A 22,636-nucleotide genomic window follows, 5' to 3' on the forward strand; every position below is an offset into this window, starting at 1 on the left:
CAAGCTTAGGGGTTTTGTTTTAAACTCTAAACCATGATTTAATATATTGTGAGAATCCTCCCCATTGTGGCTTTTCTACAAACCATAGTGAAACAAACCATGATTTAGAAAAAGCTGGGTTTGGTTTAAGGCAGTGGTGGCGAACCTATGGCATGCGTGCCAGAGGCGGCACTCAGAGCCCTCTTTGTGGGCACTTCTCTGAACTGCTGGTAGTGGGCTGCGGAGCCCCAGAATGTGCCAGTCGAGGGGCTGACAGGCTGTGGCTGCTGACAGACACTGTCAGCCCCTATGAGCTTGCAGGCCTGTGTGTGTGGGGACTGAAGGCAGCAGCTGCCCCAGCCCATACCTTGCAATAGCACCCACCACCCTTCCTCACCTCACCCTGCAGGACAAGCCTCCTACCCACCACCCCACCTGCCAGAGACCCCCTAGATCTCTCCCAACCCTGCCTGGCCCACAAAGGCGCCCCTCCCCATAGAGGTAACCACGCCTACCTTGGCCATACCCAGCCAGTCTGCCACTAACACCACAGCCACGCCCACCCAGTGGGCCACGCCCACCTGGCACCCAGCAATAAATAAGTGGGTTTTGGGTTGCAGTTTGGGCACTTGGTCTCCAAAAGGTTTGCCATCACTGGTTTAAGGAGTATCTGGCCCCAAACCAGCCCAAGCTTCAAGGAAGAACATCAAATTCTACTCTCCTCCTTTTCTCAAATCAAAATCATACAACCCAAGGATAAGCCAATTATTTTGGCATCCAATATATTTTTTTTTTAAAAAAAAAGCGCCAACAATCATGTCACTACGCAGGAACCAAGTTCTGCTACTAATGGAACTCTCCCATTAAAGGCAGACCTAGACTCAAATCCTCTTTTAGCCCTTAGTGCATTGGGTGATCTCGGCAACCTTCGTGTTGAGCTTATCTGGCTCAAAGGGCGGCTTATTGGGGAAGACTGAGAGGAAGGACCGCTCCCTTCTTCGACGCGCGGACGCGGGGGGGCGGGGGGGGGAAGAAAGGCAAAGGAAATCTACGACACCCAACTGCCGCTGTCCTTCTGTGCCTCGCAGCAAGGCCTGGCCTGGATGCCAAAGGGATCAAGGTCAAGGCTGCAGAGTAGCCGGCAAAGTCCCCTCCTCCCGAGCGCATCTCTGCGCTCTGGCACGTTTCACCTGTCTCCAGGAGAGGGTGCAGAGGGGGCATTCCCGCCATTGGAGACAGGCGCCCGGCCAATCTGCAAAAAAAAAACAAAACAAAACAAAAAAAAAAAAACCACCAAGCACCCGGGCACGAGCGGCGAAGCACCGGCGGCCACGCGCCGGACTTTCCTCCTTTAGGGCCCTGGCTCGGTTTGGCTGCACCGCACCTGAACGGCGAGGCAGAGAGGAGAGGAAAGGCGTCGCCAGGCAATCACATGGGCTCCCTGCTTCGGGTGCCATTGGATAGGGCCTAGCCATTAGCTTCGCTCTGCGTTGAGAGAAGCGAGGGAGGCAGACCGGGCGTGCAGAAAAAAATGGTGGAGGTTTGCTTTTTTCTTCCTCCAGCAAGGCCGAAGAGGTAAGCTGGGAGGGGGGGGGGGCTTCGTCTAGCTTGCCTCGCCCGCGTTTTAGCCCAGCGCTTTGGCCCCGCCTGCTGCATGGCTCGGCTGCTACAGTGACTCGCTTAGCCTGGGCTGCTGCCGCCAGCTGAGGTGCGTAAAATACCCCGGTTTTGCCAGATGATTAATATTATTGCTAACCGGATTCTTGGATGATCTACGGTACTCGCCCAGTTGTATTGCGGAAAAGGGATTTGGTGCAGTCTCATCGATGATGCTCGGCGGTGACGGTTTTCGAAAGCTCTCACGATAATATCGTGCATCCCTTTTACAACAATCTTGTTCGGTGGGCCGGTATTGGCGTCCCTTTGGGGGAAGAAGGGGCGCTGAGTTGGTGAGAAAGTGATTTGCCTCGGCCGCTTGAAGCACAAAGCTCAGGTTTTGTGGCTGTTGGAAAGTAAGACTTTGTATTCAGTGAGTCTTGTGCTCAGGTAAGTGAAGGTAAGATTATAGCCTTAGACTTTAAACTTGCACCTGTTTACCTGAAAGTCAGTGCAAGTAAACGCAGCGCAGCTTATTCATGGTTTATTTAATGAGTCAGAATTGACTGGTTTCAAATGGTTGCAATGTTGACAAAGCCACGTTATGGCAGTGTGTGATACTGAACACAACTTTTGCTGGTATTAATAGATGTGTTTATTCTTGCCCTGCAAATAAATTTGGATTTGAACTTTGGATTCTCTGATCTTTATTTTGGGTTTTGCCACTGTGCTGTACCACTAGCTCTCTTTTGCAAATAGAAACAGATAGCTCTGCTCCTCACATTTCCAACTGCTTGGGAAGGATGCTTAAACTGCTAGTTTCTTGGGTATCATACTTCTCTCCTTTTGTAAAAGTTAAGAAATATATGAAATATTAACAGACTAGTAGGCTTGTGACACAGTCCGTAAACTATCTTCTGTGCTACTGTATAAACTATATGGTATTAACTATCTGAATGAAAATGAATTTTCATGGTAAAGACGAAGCTTCATCTCCTTGCAAATTAATGAAATAAAATTCAATAGTCATATAGTTGTTGTTTTTAGCAGAAACCAACTTCATTTATAATATGAGAAAATAAAATATTACAGACTTTCCTTTGAAGAAGATAATTGTGTTTTAAAGACAAGCCTTGCAATACTGGATTGGATTAAATTTTATTCAGGAAGCTGTACTCTATGACACAGTTGTATGACTTCATCTTCTGGGGCAGGATAGGCAACCTACCAGCTGGCTCAGGAATTCTGGGAGTTGAAGTCCACGAGTCAAAAGAGCCAAGGTTGCCTACCCCATTTCTGGGGGAATCCTCAGGTAACTCCCTTCCCTTCTTTCTTTGGGCAGATGTAAGAGAAGTGGATTTTTTGCCTGAAGAACAAAACCCAAAGTTGATGTAAGCACTATCTAAACATGTAAAAATAAACAAGGGTACTAGTATTGCTTAAAAAGACATCAACTGCAAAGCCGAAGCATTCTAAAGCATATGACACCAATGTATGAGAAATGCTTAGGGTTTTTGCCATACCAATAGACAATACAGTGAAGTATCCTGTAACCAAGATCTGATGCTTCCCATTCCTGTCCTGGAGAAAGACAGTTATGAATGGAAACTGGAACATACTCAAAATTGTAGCAAGACCACTGAAATTGGGAAGGCTAATATCCTCAGATTAAATTCCATTGCAAAAGTCTTTTGTTTGTTCTCCCCCACTCTTTCCCCCCATCCTTTGGCTGCCAACAGAGACTTGCCGAAAGGCATCTGTAAATGTTGAGAATAGCTGCTGCTGCTGCTGCTGCTGCTACTGCTGAGAACAGAAAGTAACTAATTGTACTGCTGATAGGGAAAGGAAAGTAATTGAAGGGAGATGAATCTCTCTATAGTTGAGTACTGTATGTGCCAGGAGAAAGGAGGAAGTGTATTGCAGTCTAGGTGTGGTGGAAAATGAAAGGCTATAAATATGAAATGTTATTTGTCATGCCTTCCTGGCATCACTCTTTTAATTTGTGAAGCCTCAGGTGGCAACAAATGAAATTCATGTCTTTTTTTGTGCTGGGAAAAGCATCATAAAGACTTTTTATAATTCAGTACTATATTTTCAGGAAGTACGATCTTGCTTATGGCAGATTTAACACTTTTCCGCTAGATTAAGGATTCTTTGGTTTGCTTTCAAATGGCAGCTCCATAACATTTCTGTACAGGTAGTCCTCAGCTTGCAACCAAAACTGAGCCCAAAATCTATGTTGTTAAGTGAGAAATTTGTTAAAGTGAGTTTTGCCCCATTTTACAACTTTTCTCACCACAGTTGCTAAGTGAATCACTGCAGTTCTTAAATTAGTAACATGGTTGTTAAGTGAATCTGGTTTGCCCACTGGCTTTACTTGTCAGAAGTTTGCAAAAGGGGATCACGTGACTTCAGGACACTGCAAAGGGACACTGTGTGTCAGTTGTCAAGCATCTGAATGTAAATCACGTGACCAGGGGAGGCGATAATGGTCATAAGTGTGAAAAATGGTCATAAGTTAATTTTCAGTACTGTTGTAACTTTGAACAGTCACTAAATGAACTATTGTAAATCAAGGACTACCTGTAATCCAAGGTAACATTTCAAAATATTGTGAAACACTCTTGGCGGGTTCCCTTGCTTTGCCACCCTAGTGGCAGTTGAATGAGAGATTATATTTTTAATAACCTTTCATTCAGTTTCTACTGGAATGATTGTATCTTGACCTAAGCCATGTTTTTATCATTGATTGGGGCCTTTGATCAATGTAGAAATACAGTTACAGGTTTAAATTACTTTTTTTAGAATGTTCAGTGCACCTCCACAATGGAAAAATTGTACATTATGAAAAATGTACATAAAATGCTACTTTATAGAGAAAATACATAGAAAAATATTTACAGTTTTCTGAATGGTATTAAGTAAAAGTAAGCAGAAAGTTTTCATGAAGTCATTTGAATCTTTCGGGTCAAGCTGGGAAGTGAAGGCTAATGGCTGCTTTCAGATGCTCTAAAGCAGTGGTTCTCAACTTTTCTAATGCTGTGACCCCATAATACAGTTCCCCATGTTGTGGTGACCCCCAAGTGGGTGTGGCCACCAATAAGAGGGAGTAGGACAGCTAGGGAAAAGGGAAAAAAATGGCGGACAGCATGGTTTGGCGACCCCCGTGAAATGGTCGTTCGACCCCAAATGGGGTCCCGACCCACAGGTTGAGAACCACTGCTCTAAAGACATAATTGCTCAATTATTGCCAAAGTGACTGGAAGGAGCAGCCACACAGCTGGCTCGTAGATTGGTTTCTTTTCCCTCGCTAGATGCTGCCTTTCTTAGGAATCCCACCATGATCGATAGCTCCAAGAAGCAGCCACAGAGGTTTCCACAGATTTTACGTTTTGAAGATATTGAATCGTTAAAGGGAAAGGAATGCCTTGATCCAGACATCCCGAAGTGTCTTAAGGAAGAGATGCAGCAAAGGGAGGAACCTCGCCCAGTAAGCTTTTCAGCTCATAGGACAACACTCCAGTCTGGAGGTTCCGAGGTGAAGTCGCGGCACAACCCAGCCCAGCGTCGGACCCCACCGGCCGCAGAGGACCCGCCAGCGTTGCTCGCCCTCTCCCCCGCCCTCTCCCCCGCAGCCTCGGAGCCAGCTTGCCCGTCAGGTCACAAGAGGCAGAAGGACTGTTGCCGGAGGGGGGCCGTGTCTCTTTCACGGGCGCCATTTTGTGGGTCCGCGTCGTCTGGCTTCTTTCCTTCTCTCCGGGCCTCCTCGGGACGGGCAGGCCCGGTGCAGCCGGGCGTGGAGGTGTTCGTGGACGGCGTGCCCGGGGGGGCATTGCGGGTGGAGCTGTGTGACCTCTTCGAGGCGGCCGTGCCGGGCGTGGTGGAGAACGTGGCCCTCATGAAGCAGTTCACCTTCATCCACCTATGCGACGAGGCGGCGGCCGAGCGCGCCATCCAGAAGCTCAGTGGGCACCTCCTGCACTGCCACCGCGTGGTCGTGGAGTTCTCCCGCCCGAGGCCCACCCACACCATCAAGACCTTCGTGGGCAATGTCTTGGCCGCCTGCACCAGCGGTGAGCTGCGTGTCCTCTTCCAGGAGTTTGGGCCCGTCATCGAGTGCCACATCGTGAAAGGAGTGGGAGAGGCGAGCTTGTGGCCTAGAAATCTACTCTGTACATGCTCAGAGGTGTTGTTATGTTCTCCATTCCTGACTGCGATCCCAGCAATTGAAACCAACTCAGCTTTAAGGAGCCCCAGTTTGACTAGCTGTCCCGCCGTGGCTGGGTTGACTTTACACAATTGTTGGATGTCTGGAGAAGCCATTGATGAGCTGCCCGAGAGGTACTTGGAGAAGTTGACCCAGCTCTTTGAGGAGCATAAGGCCAAATACGGTCTGCCCCAAGAGAAGTACCTAATGATCACCTAGTCGGCCACATTGGACCATCCTGGGACACAGAGGGGCAATATTATTTTTTTAGAGAATGTTTGTTGTGGGTGTGTGTATGCATGTAGATGAATGGTGGCCCTGTTATGTATAAATTTTATTGTATTTAGGGCGTATGGATGTGAATATTTTTATTTTTTATGTATATAAATTGAGTGTGAGTGTGTATTGATTGTTTGGGGTATGATAATGGTGGAGTCGGGGGCGGAGCCTGGTACCCCCTCTGCTGAGTGCAATAGCAAAAGTAGGGGGGGGCAGGACTTACCCTTGGGCTTGGTCTGTATGGAAAGCGAGTCCGATCAGGAAGGGAGAAGGCTGGTGAGGGTGGGGGTACTCTGGGGAGGGGAGAAGGTCGGAGCATCCCGGTTATGACTGGGATGGGCAGATATGGCGGGAGCCGAGGGGCAGGCCATCTTTGGGGAACGAGGACTCGCTATGTTAGAGCGATTCCTTGTTCCGGCCCCTCAAAAGGCTCATCCTGTAGTACTGGTGATGGGAGTACAGGGCCCTAATTGTAGGCTGTTGTTGCTTAATGCCAGGTCCGTTGTCAGCAAAGCCCCCCTTGTCCGTGATTTAATATTGGACTGCGGGGCGGACCTGGCATGTATAACCGAAACCTGGCTGGGCCCTGAGGGGGGTGTTTCCCTCTCGGAGATGTGCCTGGAGGGGTTTGTGGGCAGGAGTGGGGGAGTGGCAGTCATCGCTCGGAAGTCCTTGAGTCCTCATGGGATTCCTGCCCCGGAGGTTGTTGGGTGTGAGTCCCTCCTATTGAAGTTGGGTTCACGGGTTCAGTTGGGCTTGCTGCTGACGTACCTACCTCCCAGCTGCGTTGCAACAGCCCTGCCTGCGTTGCTGGAGTCAGTAGCCGGGTTGGCGGTGGAGTTCCCCAGACTTATAGTACTGGGGGACTTTAACCTACCATCACTCGGTGATCGCTCAGAGGTGGCGGAGAAGTTCATGGCTTCCATGGTACCATGGACCTGACCCAGGTAATTCAGGATCCAACTCATAGGGGTGGTCACACACTCGACCTTGTGTTTCTCTCGGGGCAATGGAGACATGATCTGGAATTAAGGGGAATAGAGATCTCGCCCTTGTCATGGACAGATCATTTCCTATTGAGGCTGGACTTCAGAGCATCACTCCCCCATCGCAGGGAGAGGGAGCCGACTAGGTGGTTCCGCCCCAGGCGCCTAATGGACCCAGATCGGTTCCAGGAGGAGCTTGGGGAAATACCTGACTCCCTTGTCCACAACTCGTCCGGGTCCCTGGTTGCGGCCTGGAATGAGGCGGCGTCCGGGGCCCTGGATCGAATTGCGCCTTTGCGACCTCTCTGTGGTGGTGGTCCCCGGAGGGCGCCTTGGTTTACTGAGGAGCTCCGGGAGATGAAGCGCCACAAGAGACGTCTAGAGCGACGTTGGAGGGCCAGTAACTCTGAATCTGACCGATCACTATTAAGAGCCTATCTTAGGACTTATTTAGTGGCGATAAGGGCGGCAAAGCGTGTTCACTTTTCCGCACTTATTGCGTCCGCAGAATCTCGCCCGGCCGCCTTGTTTAGGGTGACCCGCTCCCTCCTTAAAGTGGAGGAGGTGGAGGAACCCTTGCAGGGGAGAGCTGAGGAGTTTGTTCAGTTTCTTTCGGACAAAATCGCTCAGATTCAGAGAGATCTGGACTCCGACTGGGCAGTGCCAGCCAAGTTGCCAGGGGCTGGTCTTAGTCATGTTATCTGGAGCGAGTTTGAGCCTGTGACCCCTGATGAAGTGGACAAGGCCGTGAGGGCAATGAATGCCGCCACCTGTTTATTGGACCCGTGCCCCTCCTGGCTGGTTTCTGCCAGTAGGGAGGTGACACGAGGCTGGCTCCAGGCGATAATCAACGCCTCCTTGATGGAGGGGTCTTTCCCGCAACCTTTAAAGGAAGCGGTGGTGAGGCCCCTCCTCAAGAAGCCTTCCCTGGACCCAGCTGTTTTGAAGAACTTTCGTCCCGTCTCCAACCTCCCCTTTGTGGGGAAGGTTGTAGAGAAGGTGGTGGCGTCCCAACTCTTGCGATCCTTGGATGAAACTAATTATCTGGACCCTTTTCAATCTGGTTTCAGGCCCAGCTACAGCACTGAGACTGCTTTGGTCGCACTGACCGATGACCTCAGGCGAGCCCGGGATAGGGGTTATTCCTCTATCCTGCTGCTTCTTGACCTCTCAGCGGCTTTCGATACCAGCGACCATGGTATCCTTCTGCGTCGTCTCGGAGAGGTGGGGGTGGGCGGCACCGTATTGCGGTGGTTCTCCTCCTACCTCTCTGACAGGTTGCAGTCGGTGTTGGCGGGTGGACAGAGATCGACCCCTAGGCGCCTCGATCATGGGGTGCCTCAGGGCTCGGTCCTGTCCCCCCTCCTTTTTAACATCTACATGAAACCGCTGGGTGAGATCATTCGGCGACACGGGGTGAGGTATCATCAGTACGCGGATGATACCCAATTGTATATCTCCACCCCGTGTCCTTTCAGTGAAGCAGTCGACGTGATGTGCCGGTGCCTGGAAGATGTGAGGGTCTGGATGGGGGTGAACAGGCTTAGACTCAACCCTGACAAGACCGAGTGGCTCTGGGTCTTGCCTCCCAAAGGCCAACTGGATGGTCCATCATTAGTCCTGGGGGGGGCAAATTTACCTCCCTCAGTGCAGGCACGCAACTTGGGTGTCCTCCTGGACTCACAGCTAAATTTGGAACAACATCTATCGGCTGTGGCCAGGGGGACCTTTGCACAGGTTCGCCTAGTGCACCAGTTGCGGCCTTATTTGGACCGGGAGGCTTTACTCACAGTCACTCATGCCCTTGTCACCTCAAGACTGGATTACTGTAACGCGCTCTACATGGGGCTACCCTTGAAGGGCGTTCGGAGGCTGCAGTTGGTTCAGAAAGCAGCCGCGAGAGCGATTGTGGGCGCGCCAAGGTACGCCCACGTGTCACCTATCCTCCGCGAGCTGCACTGGCTTCCTATGGGTCTCCGGACGCAATTCAAGGTGTTGGTTATCACCTTTAAAGCCCTTTATGGCATAGGGCCAGGTTACTTACAGGACCGCATTCCCAGAGACCGGTGAGGTCCCATAGATTGGGCCTCCTTCAGGTCCCGTCGGCCAGACGATGTCGGCTGGTGGGCCCTCGGGGAAGGGCCTTTTCTGTGGTGGCTCCAACCTGGTGGAATCAACTTCCCCCCGAGGTTCGAACTACTCCCACCCTGCCGGCCTTTAAGAAAGCCGTTAAAACTCTCCTGTTCCAGCAGGCCTGGGGCTGATGTCCCCAAGGGGGGGGCGGGATATGATCGGACTTGCGGTATGACTGTATTATTTTATTGTTTTATGATTGTTTTAATCTCTGTACGCCGCCCTGAGTCCTTTGGGATTGGGCGGCATATAAATAAAATTAAATACAAAAAAATACAAATACAATACAAGTAGCGAAATGAAACAAATGTATGAAGAAATAATGAGAAATTAAGAGGAGTGAAATAGTTAAACCTATCCAGTTCTAATGGGACTCCACTATAACAGCCTCAAATTCCCTATTTTGGATTAGAGTAATATGAAAACAATCCATAGGCTACGCTCACATATGAAACTAGTTGAAAGCTCCATAGTGACATGACTGAAGTTACTAATTCTGGTTAACGTAAGCATGGCTAACCATATAAAGAGGAATCCAGTCATACGATGTGCAAAACATAAATGCACAATTCTTTCTCTAGTTGACAAGCTACCATGACTGTTTTGAAATGTAATGCTAAATTATATGTGAGAATTACTCTTGGCCTTATGCAGTTATCATTTCTCCTTTTTGCCGCAGAGGATATTAGGCGCTTTCTTTTAGACTAATCACAATTTAGCACGTCATTTGAACTTGAACAAACTAATTGACCTTAACTCCAAGTTTATTAAAAACAAGCACATTTCATAAACTATGGTTTGAAGTATACAGGTAGTCCTCAGCTTATGACCATAATGGTGTCTGCCCATTATGCTGGTAAAGTTGTGAAGATCATAAAGTGAATCATCCACATTACCATCCTGATTTTCAAAACTTTTTTGTGTGTTGATCACAAAAAAAAACACCTGCAGTTGTTAAGCAGAACTGCAGTCATTAAGCCAGTGATGGCAAACCTTTTAGAGACTGAGTGCCCAAACCGCAACCCAAAATCCACTTATGCATCATCGGGTGCCGGGTGGGCATAGCCCATTGGCTGGGTGTGGCCCATTGGGTGGGCATGGCTGCGGTGGTAACAGCAGACTGGGTGGGACTAAAAAGTTCAATCAATCAATTCCAACTTTGCAAGATCTTTTTTTTTTCCTGCGAGAAGTTGAAATTGACTGATTGATTGAACCTTTTTTTTTTTTTTTTGCACACGGTGGCGGAGGTCTAAAGAGAAAAGGTTTTATAAAACCCAGTTGAAGGCCTAGGACTGGGGTGACAACGCGCGTGCCCACAGAGAGGGCTCTGAGTGCCACCTCTGGCACCCGTGCCATAGGTTCGCCACCACTGCATTAAGCAAAAGCAGTGTATGCTATGTAAACACAGGTTTTCAGCAAAAACATTATAAATCACCGTCGCATGATCACAGGAAATGACTGTAAATGGGAGGAGAGGGTTGCTAAGCACCCAAAATGTGGGAGGGGCAGCTGTCAAAACTTTAGAATTGTGTCATAAATACTTTTTTTTGGGGGGGGTCTATTGTAACTTAAAAACGGTTGCTAAGCAAATGGTTGTTAAATTGAGGACTACCAGTACTCAACTAACCATATAAAAGGTTAACTGCTAAGATTATGCTAAGCAAAACAGTGAAATGTTATGCCCTATTTTATGATCTTTCTTGCCACAGTTGTTAAGTTAGTAACAAGATTGTTAAGCGAATCTGGTTTCCCCATTGACTTTGCTTGTCAGAAGGTCGCAAAAAGTGATCACATGACCCTGGGACACTGTAACCATCATAAATATGAGTCAGTTGCCAAGCAGCTACCAAGTTTTGATCATGTGACTAAGAGGATGATGCAATGGTGGCAATTATGAAAACCAGTCATAAGTCACTTTTTTCAGTGTTGTAAGTGGAGAATTACCTGTAGCTCATTTTCATAATGTTAAATCAGGGATGGACAACCCATGCCCTTTCATATGTTGCAAACTGACAAAATAAAATTAAGTAGGCTACAGGGTTTCTTTTTTCAGAAACCAACTTCATTTATAATATGAACTATGTTGAACTATAACCCCCAATATATTTTTGTTATCCATGCAGTTGGGTATCTTGTCACATTTTCTGACAAATCTAATACCAAACAAGCATGCACCCTGGAAATAAATCAAGATTCATCCATACTATATAGCAGCAGTTCCCAACCTTTTTGGCACCAGGGACTGGTTTTGTGGAAGACAATTTTTCCAAGGTCCTGGGGGGGAGGGAGGAGCGTGCAACCTCGATCCCTCACCTACGCAGCTTATAGGAGGATTTGAGAATCTAACGCCTGATGATCTGAGTGGAATGGCTGCGAACACAGATGAAACTTGCTCACTCGCCCGCCGCTCAGCTCCACCTGTGCAGCTCGGTTCCTAACAGACCATGGACAGGTACTGTTCACATGGCACAGGGGTTGGAGACCCCTGCCATATAGGGCATGCAGCAAGTTTTTCCTCTATAATCCTAAATGTCTTCATTGGAGATGGAGAGCCTTACTCAGCAACATCTGAAGCGCTAAAACTGCTGGGAATTCAAGGAACAGAAATTGCTTGGGCTACGTTATGGCTTAGCACTGTGACACAATCAAGTCTGTTTAGGAAACAACTGAGGAGGAAAAAGTGTATCAGCCGGCATAGTGTAGGCCGAGCTGCAGCTGCCTTGGCAATAACACGTCCGTTTTTCTTGATAAATAAGCAAAAGCTCTTGAAGGTGAGGAATTATACATGTGGATTGTTTAACCATTAACATCATTGTACAGATAAACAGTCTATTGGTCCTGTCCTGATTTAGGAAGGTATGACTTATGATACTTTAATAGTACCATGAAGTCCATTATATTCAATACGTTTATAGCTATTAAATAGAACATTTATATCCCTCGTTTCCAGTAAAAATATACTGTCAAGGCAGTTAATAATAACATTTGGATAAAATAACAGCATTTAGAATTAAGTTGTTACATCTCAAATGAAAACATCCAATAAAAGAGATTGTTGAAGGAGCATATAAAGGAATCTGAGACAGCTGCCAACAGGGTTTGAACAGCGCTTAAAAAAGGAGAAGGGAGACCGAGCTTAGTCAAGGAATGAGCAGGCTGAAGCTGAAGAGAGAAAGAGACTCCTAAGGTCAGCCATAGTTATCTCTTGGGACTCTGCAGCTGGTCTTCTGGCCCTCACTATGAGATGAGGTAGCCCTCTCTCTAGCATTCTTGTGAAATGGCCCTCAAGATTAGAGGGATTTAAGAAAGCTGTCTGGTAATTTTAGCAGGTCTTTGAGAGGGAGATGAATTGGGGGAGATACTTCCTCTGTACAAGTGTTCATAATATGGTTTTTTTAAAACGATTCCTCAAGATAGGAGTATTCAACCATGTATTGTTATTTATGTGGTTTATTTCTTAGTTTTTTTAAATCTGTCTTATGCATTGAAAGATTGTAAGCCGCTCAAAATCAGCTAACAATTGAAGTGGTAGATAAGCCTAGTAAAAGAAATAAGTTCTATGCATGTACCAGTTTTCTACTTGAGAGTATTTCCTGAACAGCGATCATTTTTAAAAGGGAAATCATCAGAAAGGAAGAAAAGCAGGATTTTGTGTTGCCCCTTAGTGGAATGAACCAGCCCATATATCCCTTGTTTACAGTATTCCCACTGTGCTAAGGGTATCCTTGGCTGGAGTCAAAATGGCAACCACAGGGATCAAAGTCCTGCCCCTTTTAAGAGGGGGAGGGGTTTTGCTGAAGTTGTGGTTGACATTCCCCCCTCCCTGGCTGAACAACTCTGCACAGTGCTGAAAAATGTTACCTGTGTTTCTATTGAACTTCCAGCAGCTAATTCTGAATTTGCATCTATACATCTTAGGTTTGCAAATGTAAATAGCTCTATCTTTTGGGGGGCAATATAGGAATGGCCACTCTAGGGCCTTTTCACTGTTTCTCACCAATGCTGTTTCACTTAGGAAGGACAATCAATCTACTTTTTCAAAAACTCTTTTCTCTCATCATAGCAAATCAGAGCTAGATGGCTTCCTTGGTTTATGATTCATGCTATTTCCCTTTGCATAAGGCTTTAACCTACTTTTTCCAAGCCTTTTTAAAGGGCATTAAAGGAAGAAAACTATTTGCTGCCTCTCTTGTAAGCTTTGTTGAGAGGATTAATCTGGCCTTTTATGTTTCTTGCATTATTACTGACATTACAAGACATAAAACCCCATAAATCTTCTACCTAATGCAGTGTAATCAAGATTTATTTTTTTTTAATATTAGTGCATGATAAATATTGTGTGTGCCTTGTAGTTTTTGAACCCTTGAAACTTGTTGCTCATTAACCTTAGTTACCACTGATTTTTATCATCTGCAGATTTTTCTGTTTATTAGCTATGCACCAGCCCACTTTAAGATGTGGTAAATATGGGACAGTTGGTCCTCAAGGACTATCTAGTCATTATTTTACGATCATAGCTTTGCTGAAGATGTAACTAACAACAAATTGCATCTGTTCCTTTTGGCATTAGAAAAATGTTTTTCTTCCTTCCCCCAGAAGAGACTAAGGAGTCATCCAGGCAGCTGCTTTAATGTGCTTTCCTTCAATCGGTGAAGTGGCACTAAAGTATGTTGGCAGAATTTGGACAGTCCTGATAGCTGATCTTTATTGATTTAAGGCCATATTTATGTAACTCAACCGACATGATTCTGGGCGACCTACACTAAACGCGAACGATAAGAAGAAAATATATATTATTAAAAAATAACCAGGATGTGTAAAATGACAAACTGAATGGAATAGATGAAAACAACCAATAGTTGTTGACTGCGAAAAAAATCAAGTCTTGACTTCTTTTCCAAAGGCCAACAGGGTTAGGCCTGTTGTATGTGGGAGAAGATGTTTGAAGACAGCATGGACACTGAGAAGGCCCACTTCCTAGGTCACATGACATAGCAATTACTTAAATGAAGGAACCTGGAGTGTGCCCTCCTTATGAGGATAAGTAGCCCTGGTGGCACAGTGGTTAGAATGCACTATTGCAGGCTAACTTTGCCCACTGCCAGGAGTTTGATCCTGAGGGATCTCAAGGTTGACTCAGCCTTCCATCTTTCTGAGGTCGGTAAAATGAGGACCCAGATTGTTGGGGGGGGGACAATATGCTGACTCTGTAAACCAGAGGGCTGTAAAGCAATATGAAATAGTATATAAGTCTAAGTGCTATTGCTACTGTATGTGAGGTAGCAAAGGTTATTGGAAGCAGGCAGTCCTGCAACTTGCTCGGACCTATATGCCATGCAGGGCTTTAAAGGTAACCAGCATCTTGAATTACATCTGGGTTTGTTGGAAGCCAGGCAACTTGAGGAATAGCAATGTACATAACAGATTGAATCTGTAACTAACCACATTGCTGAATTCTGGGCTAAAATAAAGAACTAATACAAACTAAAGTCAGGAAGAAAAAACAAAAACTCAGAGAAAGCGAAAAGTGCAAGAAAGGAAAAAAGTTAAAGAAAAAAAGATACAAAGAAGTATTTTCTGATATTCTTCACAGTACAATTATGCTTTAGCCTCTGTCTACATCATGATACCCTTTTAGGCCAGAGGGGAAACTTGTTAACGTTAAAATAAGCCACAGGTTGCTCCTCTTGTTTGTTCTGGCTTAAAAAGGCCATTACGCTCTGTTCAGCCCCAAGGGGCATTGCAAATAACTCTAAGCTGGCATTAGTAATGCCACCGAGCTAAGATCAGAGTTGTCTGAAAAAAAGTATGGTCATTTTTTGTTTGTAGATAATCTAAAACTATAAAATAGTTTTAAAAATAGTTGGAAATAGAGGTAGTTAAGCAAAAAGTACTCTTATACTGTATGTTATGAAACTCCTCTGTTTAGGATATGAGTTTACATTGAGCTTTATAGTTCACTATGCAAAGTTCAAAAGAACATTATTTTAAGAGAGGGTAGGTATTATATCTTAGCAAGATTGCATAAAGAGAAAGCTACGGTGCTTTTCTAGTGTAAATGTCAGAAGCAAGAAAGAACAATAGTTATTTCTGTGTAGAGGGAACAGGAAAGACATTTGCTTGGTAAAACATAATCTTGGCTTTCAAAAGTCAGTCTATGGCTGCTGCCATGATCATCTACCTTATTTTGTGTCTTTATTTTCCAGGATTTCCTAACCTTGGTAAATCTTCGGTATGTGGACTACAACACCCGGAATTCTCAGCAAGGGCTATACTGGCTAAAAAAAAAAAGGCTTTGAAATCTATACACCTGGAATTTGCCCAGGATGGGAAACATTGAGTTAGAGTAGATAAAAATGTTTGAGGGTATAAGTAAGGTGTTAGATCAGGGGTGTCAAACTGCCGGCCCACAGGCCGGACGTGTCACGATGAAACTGCGCCCACCCCATTGCTGGCAATGGGGAAAAAGCTCTGATATGTCACAAGTTTGACATGTCTGTGTTAGATGTTAATTTGGTATATAGTTTTATCTGATAGAATTGATTCTATAAGAAGCAAAGTTTGGAAGGAAAGGAAAAATACAACTGAAATTACTTTTTAGTTCCTGTTATTTTCAGTTTTTTAAAAATATTGTTGCCTCCCTTTTCTTAGTGTAGTCCTAAAATATTAATCAGGATTTATTATTTGGAAAATTGTAGATATTTTAAAATATTGCAGTATTTTCCAGTAAAATATAACACTACAGTCCAAGATTAATTTCTGTGTGCTAAGTGACTACATTAGACCAACATTTTATTTTAATGTGTAAAAAATAAATCTGTTTCTACCAAGTGACCGGAACTATTAAGATTAATAGAATTAACTGATATCACTAGAGTTTTATAAAAGTCTGGGGCTGTAGAAATAGCCTGTTCAATCAAGCTTAGGATTTCATAGTAGGAATCAGAAGGAAAGAGACTGAAAATAAAATAACATTCTAATGTCTTTACACCAATTTTTAAAATACAGTATTTGCATATATGCAATTTTAGTTGCCAGATCTGAAAAAAGATATCATAAAAGTGGAAAAAGAACAGTTGAGCATGTTCCTTACAGGAAAAGTCTGCACCATCTGGAATTTTTTAGAAAAAAAAAGATGACTCAAGGAAAATACGGTCAAGGAAGATGTATGATATTATGCATGGAGCAGAGAACAATTCCATTAGGACTAAAAACTCCCTAAAATGGGACTTGGTATGATCAAACAAGGATGCAAAACATGATTTGGAAAACAGAACGATGTTCTCTGGGGGAATAATTCTCCCAATGGTTTAGAGAAATAAACCATATTTCTCAGGTGATTTTGATTCTCTGTTGAGTCTAATTGAGAAAAGACTCTGAGACCAGCTTCTGTGTCTGCCTTTTCCCAGAGATGCTTAGTGTAAAGAATTATGGGAAGCCATCCCCCTTTTTAACCCTTCCCTGTTGGACAACCAATGCCATACGGCATGGGTGTCAAACTCGCCACGTCAAGTGATGTGTCGCGACGTATCGCTACTCTTTTTGCATTGCCGACAATGGGGTGGGCCCCGTTTCGGTATGATGAAACCGGCCTATGGGCCGGCAGGTTGATACCCCTGCCATACAGTCTCTCAAGAAACATTAAACAAAGGGCTGCATGACAAGCTGTCACCCTCAGAATACATACAAGTCTTGCCACTAAACTTGCTAGAGAGTAGGAGGAAAGGAAAAATTGATAGTGTTTTCCCAAAGCGTAATGACTACATTGACCTAGCTTGACTCCAGCCATCTTGTGAATCAGATGTGATTCTGTAGAGACATCCTGCACTGTTTTGGGGAACAAAGCTGCCTTCAGACCTCAGTAGCTACATGTTTTGGCCTCTTTTGCAGTGTCCTCCAAACTCCTAATAAATTCTTTGTGCTTGCAGTTGAATGATTGGCATTACTCATTGATAACAGAGCCTTTCCTGATGACATTGCCATCTATTAAAGGCACCACTCATGGACCAGACAGGTGGGTTGATCATTTGGTCCAGTTCTCCTCCCTCCTGTGCCCATCACCACTAGTTTCAGGACAATGGCACTAGAGCTTTGCAGAGAATTTTGACTGATATCATAGTGAATTGGAACTATTTATTCCTCTCAAGTAATCCAACATCCATTCTGAATTACCCTGATCTATCTTAATATGGCTTTGTTCAGATCTGAAGCATAGCTTACTAATCAGAAAGAAAATGGTATAGTAGTCAGTGTTTTGCTAATTAATATTTGGGACTCTCAGTATGTTTTGTGCAGAATTGTAGCGCTTTCAAACAAATTGATAGTCTTTATTTATTTATTTACCTACATGTTCCCTTTAAATATATATAACACATTGTCTGTACATCAAAGCCGTTAAATCAGGGGTCTCCAACCCCCGGTTCGTGGACCAGCATTGGTCCTCGGCATGCCAGAAACTGGTCTGTGTAAACTAGAGAAGCCCCATCTGTGGGTTTACAGGCAGCACATGAAACCACGCCCCCTCTGATCTGTGGAAAAACCTCTCTCCACAAAACCGGTCCCTGGTGCCCAAAAGGTTGGGAACCACTGCTTTAAATGCTGTCTTTATATTGAGGAAGTTTGTTCAAATATACAGGTCACGCAATTTCTTTCTCTGGCTTAACCATTTGTAAGTTGCTAGTCACGTTCTCTAATACTGCAGTATCTGAATTTCTTGTTAAATTTAAATATTTCTGAGGTCAAGTAAAACAGTGACACGTTTCTTGAATTTTAATGTAATTTTCTTTCAGGATTGAACTTTCCAGCGTGGTGATTCAAAACAGAAAATAAAGCCTGAAAAATAGTTTCTAAAATATCAATGCAAAGAGAAACATCTCTTAAAAGTTAAGTTCAAAACACCTTTGCTAGCCAAAATTGATGTAATCAATTCAAGTAAGTTTTTGGTAGGGTGAGAAAAATGTTGTGTCCATTTGGAGTGATAGCAGGATTTTTAAGAATCCTTCTCTAAGCCATGTTTCCCTGTTAGTGCAAATTATAACTGGGGAGGAGATTTAATACTTTTTCTTTATTGCTTTCGCCTATTATTGATCTTGCCTATTATTCATCCTTGCTTCTTTGTAGCTATTTCTTAACTACATCATTTATACAATAATTTATTTCAGATATTTTCTAGTTTGGCCTGACTTTGATGCTCTGGATTGGTGATTTAAGTTGCAGTGATTATTATGAATCTTTAGGTTAGAATATTGCCATTGGAATGAATATAGTAAGCGATTTGATCATCTTTTAGCTGCTTTTAGTACTGCAGAAATGATTTGAAGAAATATCTTTATATGGTCCTTATTTCAGCTACCAACTAAGGTAGAATACTCTACTAAAATTTAATTCTACCTTTTCTTTTGTACAAGGAAATAAAAATACTTATGCTCATAATCAATTCATTTGCAATTAACTTTTAACTATGACTATAACTCAAACCTTTTTGAACTTTGAGAGATGTTTTGGTTTTGATGCTGTTCAAGTTTATTGTTTTATAAGAATTTGATGGGGGGAGGGCTGTGTTTTACCCTGATTTTGTTCACAACAGTGAGCAAGCAATTCTGTCTATATCAGACATGTCAAACACAAGGCCTGGGGGCTGGATGCGGCCTGCAAAATGGTTTCATGTGGCCTGCGAAGCCATCCTGGAAAAAGTGAGGGAATGGCCCCTGCTGCCTTGGCCCTGGCCCAGGCCCAGGCCAGCCGGAGGGAGCCAATGTACAATTTTGTGGTGGCCATCTATGCTGAAACGCATTCAGTCTTAGCTCCACAAGGGCGCCTAGAAACAGCGAGGGACCAGCCCCTGCTGTGTCGGCCCCACCCCTGGGTGCATGCTGGGGAGGTGTCACCCTTTGTGAGGAATGAAGAAGTGGACCATGCCTTGGCACTTGCCCTGGTCCCACCCCCTTCTGCCAGAGACCCTCACATCTGTCCCACTTCTGCCCAGGCCCCCACAGGTACTCTTGACGTGAACGATGTAGAGCTGGCCATGCCCACCCAGTAGGCCACACCCACTCCATCCACGCCCACCCAATAGGCCGCACCCACCCGGCCCCCCGAGGGCAACCGCAGTGCTGATGCGGCCTTCAATGAAATTGAATTTGATACCCCTGGTTTATATAATCAAGATCACTCCTTTCACAGAATTGACTTGGAGAAACAAAAATACAAGTATTCAGTCATACGTGCATAGGACATGATTCTGGTTCTTATATTGACTTGAATGTGCTGAGATAAGGACCTGAGCATTTTTGATTGACATATTTAAAGTGTGACCTAAGCAGTTGTGGCTTGGAACACTCCTGGGCTCTTTCATTGGGAAGAATCCTAATACACTCTGTGTGAACGGCTTATTTCTAAATAGATTGAGCCGTGGAACCTTTCCCATTATGCATATTCTATAAAAGCCTCAAGTTTTACAAGCAAATTTGTTGTTTTCTACATTATCCAGCAACTGCAAATATAATGTCAGCTAGATGATCCTTTTTGAATCTTCCATTGCTTCTATTAAAAGTTGATCTACTACTATTGATTTAGGCTTTGTAGCTTTATCATATAATACCCAAATGCATATTTTTTCTTTTTTGGGGGGTCAAACTAGTTATACTGTACTGTAATTCTTGGTGTTAAGTTATATAGTCTGCTTTTTGTTTTAATTGCTTAGTACAGTGTTTCCCAAACTTGACAATTTTAAGGCATGTGGACTTCAACTCCCAGAATTCCACAGCCAGCGTTGCTGGCTGTGGAATTCTGGGAGTTGAAGTCCACATGCCTTACAATTGTCAAGTTTGGGAAACACTGGCTTAGTAAATAGTTGGTATGGATTGTAGAGCAGGCCAGATAGCTTTCAACACAAATGGAATTAGTTTATCCCTCCTTTTAAAAAAATATGTAAATTTAAAAATGTGGCCACATATGATCAAACCATCATTGGTTGGGTTCACACATCAGCCTAAGTAGTTATGTAATAAATCACAGAGGCCTGGTTCATATGTAATACAAACCAACCAAGTTAGCATCATGCTGACTCAGCTATCGTATTTACTTTGAATTGCAATGAGCATCTTATTCATCTCCTGCCTTGAGGAGCAGATAGAAGCTCTAATGGGCTGGTTTTAATCAGGAAATTCCTTCACACCCTTTCCCCATAATCACTTTTTAAAATAATAATTCCAGTTCCCTGCTGCTGTATTTAGTTAAAAATAATAATTATTCTTTTTTGTATGCATACTTTGACTATTTAGACTATGCAATAATAAGACTAGTTGGAATAGTATGTCTGCTGTAACGGAACAAAGCCAGCTTTATTCAGATTTAACTTGAATAATCTTTTTGTGTTTTGGCAAAATGTGTTTCCCAAGTCAAGTTGGCCGTTCAGCACAGTAAGTAATGCTTACTTCCCCATTCCTAATTTTAACTGACATAGCCCCTCTGTCTCTAGTGGTAAAAGTTATTTTAATGTGGAGGAATCAACACTGTTTTTGAAGTACAGGCCTTCACTGTTCTTCAGTAAAGCATTTTCCATACTCTTATAAACAGCCATGGAAATCTGCCAGAGAGGATTTAGGGGCTACAACTGTTGAGAGAAAGTTTCAAAGCTTGGAATGTTCTTTGAGAAAGTGAATTATGTATTTCCTGAAATGCTTCTATTAATAATGTTTTACTGTCGTATTTTAAAAAATAGAAGATTTGGTTCAAAATTATTGCCTATTATATCAACTCCCTGCATCATTCCTCCTCCCCTATCTTATGGGAGGGTGTGTGTGTGGGTATAGGAAAGAGCTTTATTTGTCAATATTGCCACTGACTTCCTTTATTTTTCTTCTCCGTTCTTACTTCTTACCTGGTCAGTCTGTGGTCTAGTACTCATACCTCCAAGTAAGCCATAATGCACTTTGTTTGGTTTTGGTTAAGTGTGGTATGTGAATCCAGTCAGTTGTGTTTTAGTAAGTCATGTTTAATGGCTTAGAGCAACATGTAAGCTCAACTCTTGGGGTTTACTTAACAAACTGTGGCTTGGCTTGATACATGGATCCAGACAATATCTTTTCAAGGAGATGAAAGGAATCTGTGTTACGTCAAGTGTCAGGGAACGTTTTACTCAAAGCTGAAAGCCTAATTTCAGTTGTGGGTGATCCACAATGTAACAGTAATGAAATTATACCATATATAACTTTATTAACAACCATAATGCAGTTAATAAGGTAAGTCAAGTCAGATTTGATTCATGATGACTCCATGGACGTTGATGTATAATTTTGGGCAACAATATTGAAGTAGCTTTGCTTTGCTTCTGAGATTTTTTTTTTTTTTCATTTCCCCAATCTACTTTAGAGCCCTAGATATTCCCTGGCAGCTTCCCAGATTTTATCATACTTAGATTCTGAGTCCAAACAAAGCTGCCCAGGTGCTGAAAGGTAGATTTCTGGACCACCTTTAATTATAGAACATTGTATTAAATTACCACAAGTAAACTACAGGGATTCCAATAATTTGCATCATATTTCATACGAACGTGCATATATTTGATAGATATTAATCTAGATTGGATTTCTTTTCTTAAAAGTGCATAAAACTCACTATATTTACACTCTTTAATAATGTCATCATTTATCAATACAGGTTTTGAATTTAATAAGGGCGATGAACTGAAGTTACATTGGTTTATGCTCCTATAAGACTAATATGTTGAATTTATCAGCATTTTTTTTTCTTTTCAAACTGTCAGGTTTCAAATATTTCTCCTATTAATAATTATACATTTGCTGTCCTCTCCCAAGGTCCTCAGTTTTGTCTTTCCTTCAGCCTATACATTATCAAAAAAACCTAGAGGCCTGGTTGAACGTAATAGTGCACTATATTTTAACTTTAGCAAGACCCACACCATTTTACAAAGTAGGATCTATGAGAATAGATTAACAGTTGTTTCATTTAGACTGTGCCCAAATCATCTGTGTCTTGAAAAGTTGAGCTCTTCTGTCTTGTTGGCTTGCCAGACTCCAGATAAATGGATCCCAGAACATATTTTTGATTTGGTGAAGAGAACCGTCCCATCAACTAATGAACCGTCCCATCAAATATTGAAATTGACTACCTCCCAGTTTTCCAGGCATTACAAATGGATATTTTCTCTTTAGCAAAAGATACTTTGTGGCGAACAGTTTCTTTAAATTCAGAGTCCCTTTTTGGATTGAAACTACCCTTCGATTTTCTGAAGAGCTTCTACGGACAAGGGAGAAATATGGGTAGTCCTTGACTTAACAACAGTTTGTTTAGTGACCAAAGTTACAACAGCACTGAAAAAGCGACTTATGGCCATTTTTCACACTTACGACTGTTGCAGCATCCCCAAGGTCACATGATCAAAATCCAGACGCTTGGCCACAAATTCATATTTATGATGGTTGCAGTGCCCCAA

The 22,636-nt window shown here is 43.6% G+C and overlaps 2 protein-coding genes across 5 annotated transcripts in view; both read left to right on the forward strand.

The window, feature by feature from the left end:
- Positions 1-1,053: 1,053 nt before the first annotated feature.
- LRRC8D (leucine rich repeat containing 8 VRAC subunit D) overlaps positions 1,054-22,636 on the forward strand; it is an 87,154-nt gene continuing 65,571 nt past the window's right edge. For 2 of the 4 annotated variants that reach the window (XM_039324706.1, XM_039324711.1), the window contains exon 1: positions 1,054-1,554. The gene's annotated coding sequence lies outside the window, so the exon portion shown is untranslated. The other 2 variants (XM_039324712.1, XM_039324708.1) reach the window with 2 other exon arrangements.
- On the forward strand, positions 2,013-18,009 carry LOC120299670. Its single transcript, XM_039324703.1, has 2 exons — positions 2,013-5,967; positions 17,970-18,009. Exons 1-2 carry the CDS (start codon positions 4,916-4,918, stop codon positions 18,007-18,009), a joined length of 1,092 nt encoding a protein of 363 aa, XP_039180637.1. The 5' UTR covers positions 2,013-4,915.

This window comes from Crotalus tigris, unplaced genomic scaffold (assembly GCF_016545835.1).
Source record: "Crotalus tigris isolate CLP2741 ecotype Arizona unplaced genomic scaffold, ASM1654583v1 scf7180000024307.1902530, whole genome shotgun sequence".
Classification (NCBI taxonomy): domain Eukaryota; kingdom Metazoa; phylum Chordata; class Lepidosauria; order Squamata; family Viperidae; genus Crotalus; species Crotalus tigris.

What these genes read in the sequence shown, in the direction of transcription:
- LOC120299670 (XM_039324703.1), top strand. Translation starts at nt 4,916, where the DNA reads ATGATCGATAGCTCCAAGAAGCAGCCACAGAGGTTTCCACAGATTTTA. An exon ending in GAGCATAAGGCCAAATACGG is followed by an intron (nt 5,968 to 17,969) that starts TCTGCCCCAAGA and finishes ATTTTCTTTCAG; the next exon opens with GATTGAACTTTCCAGCGTGG.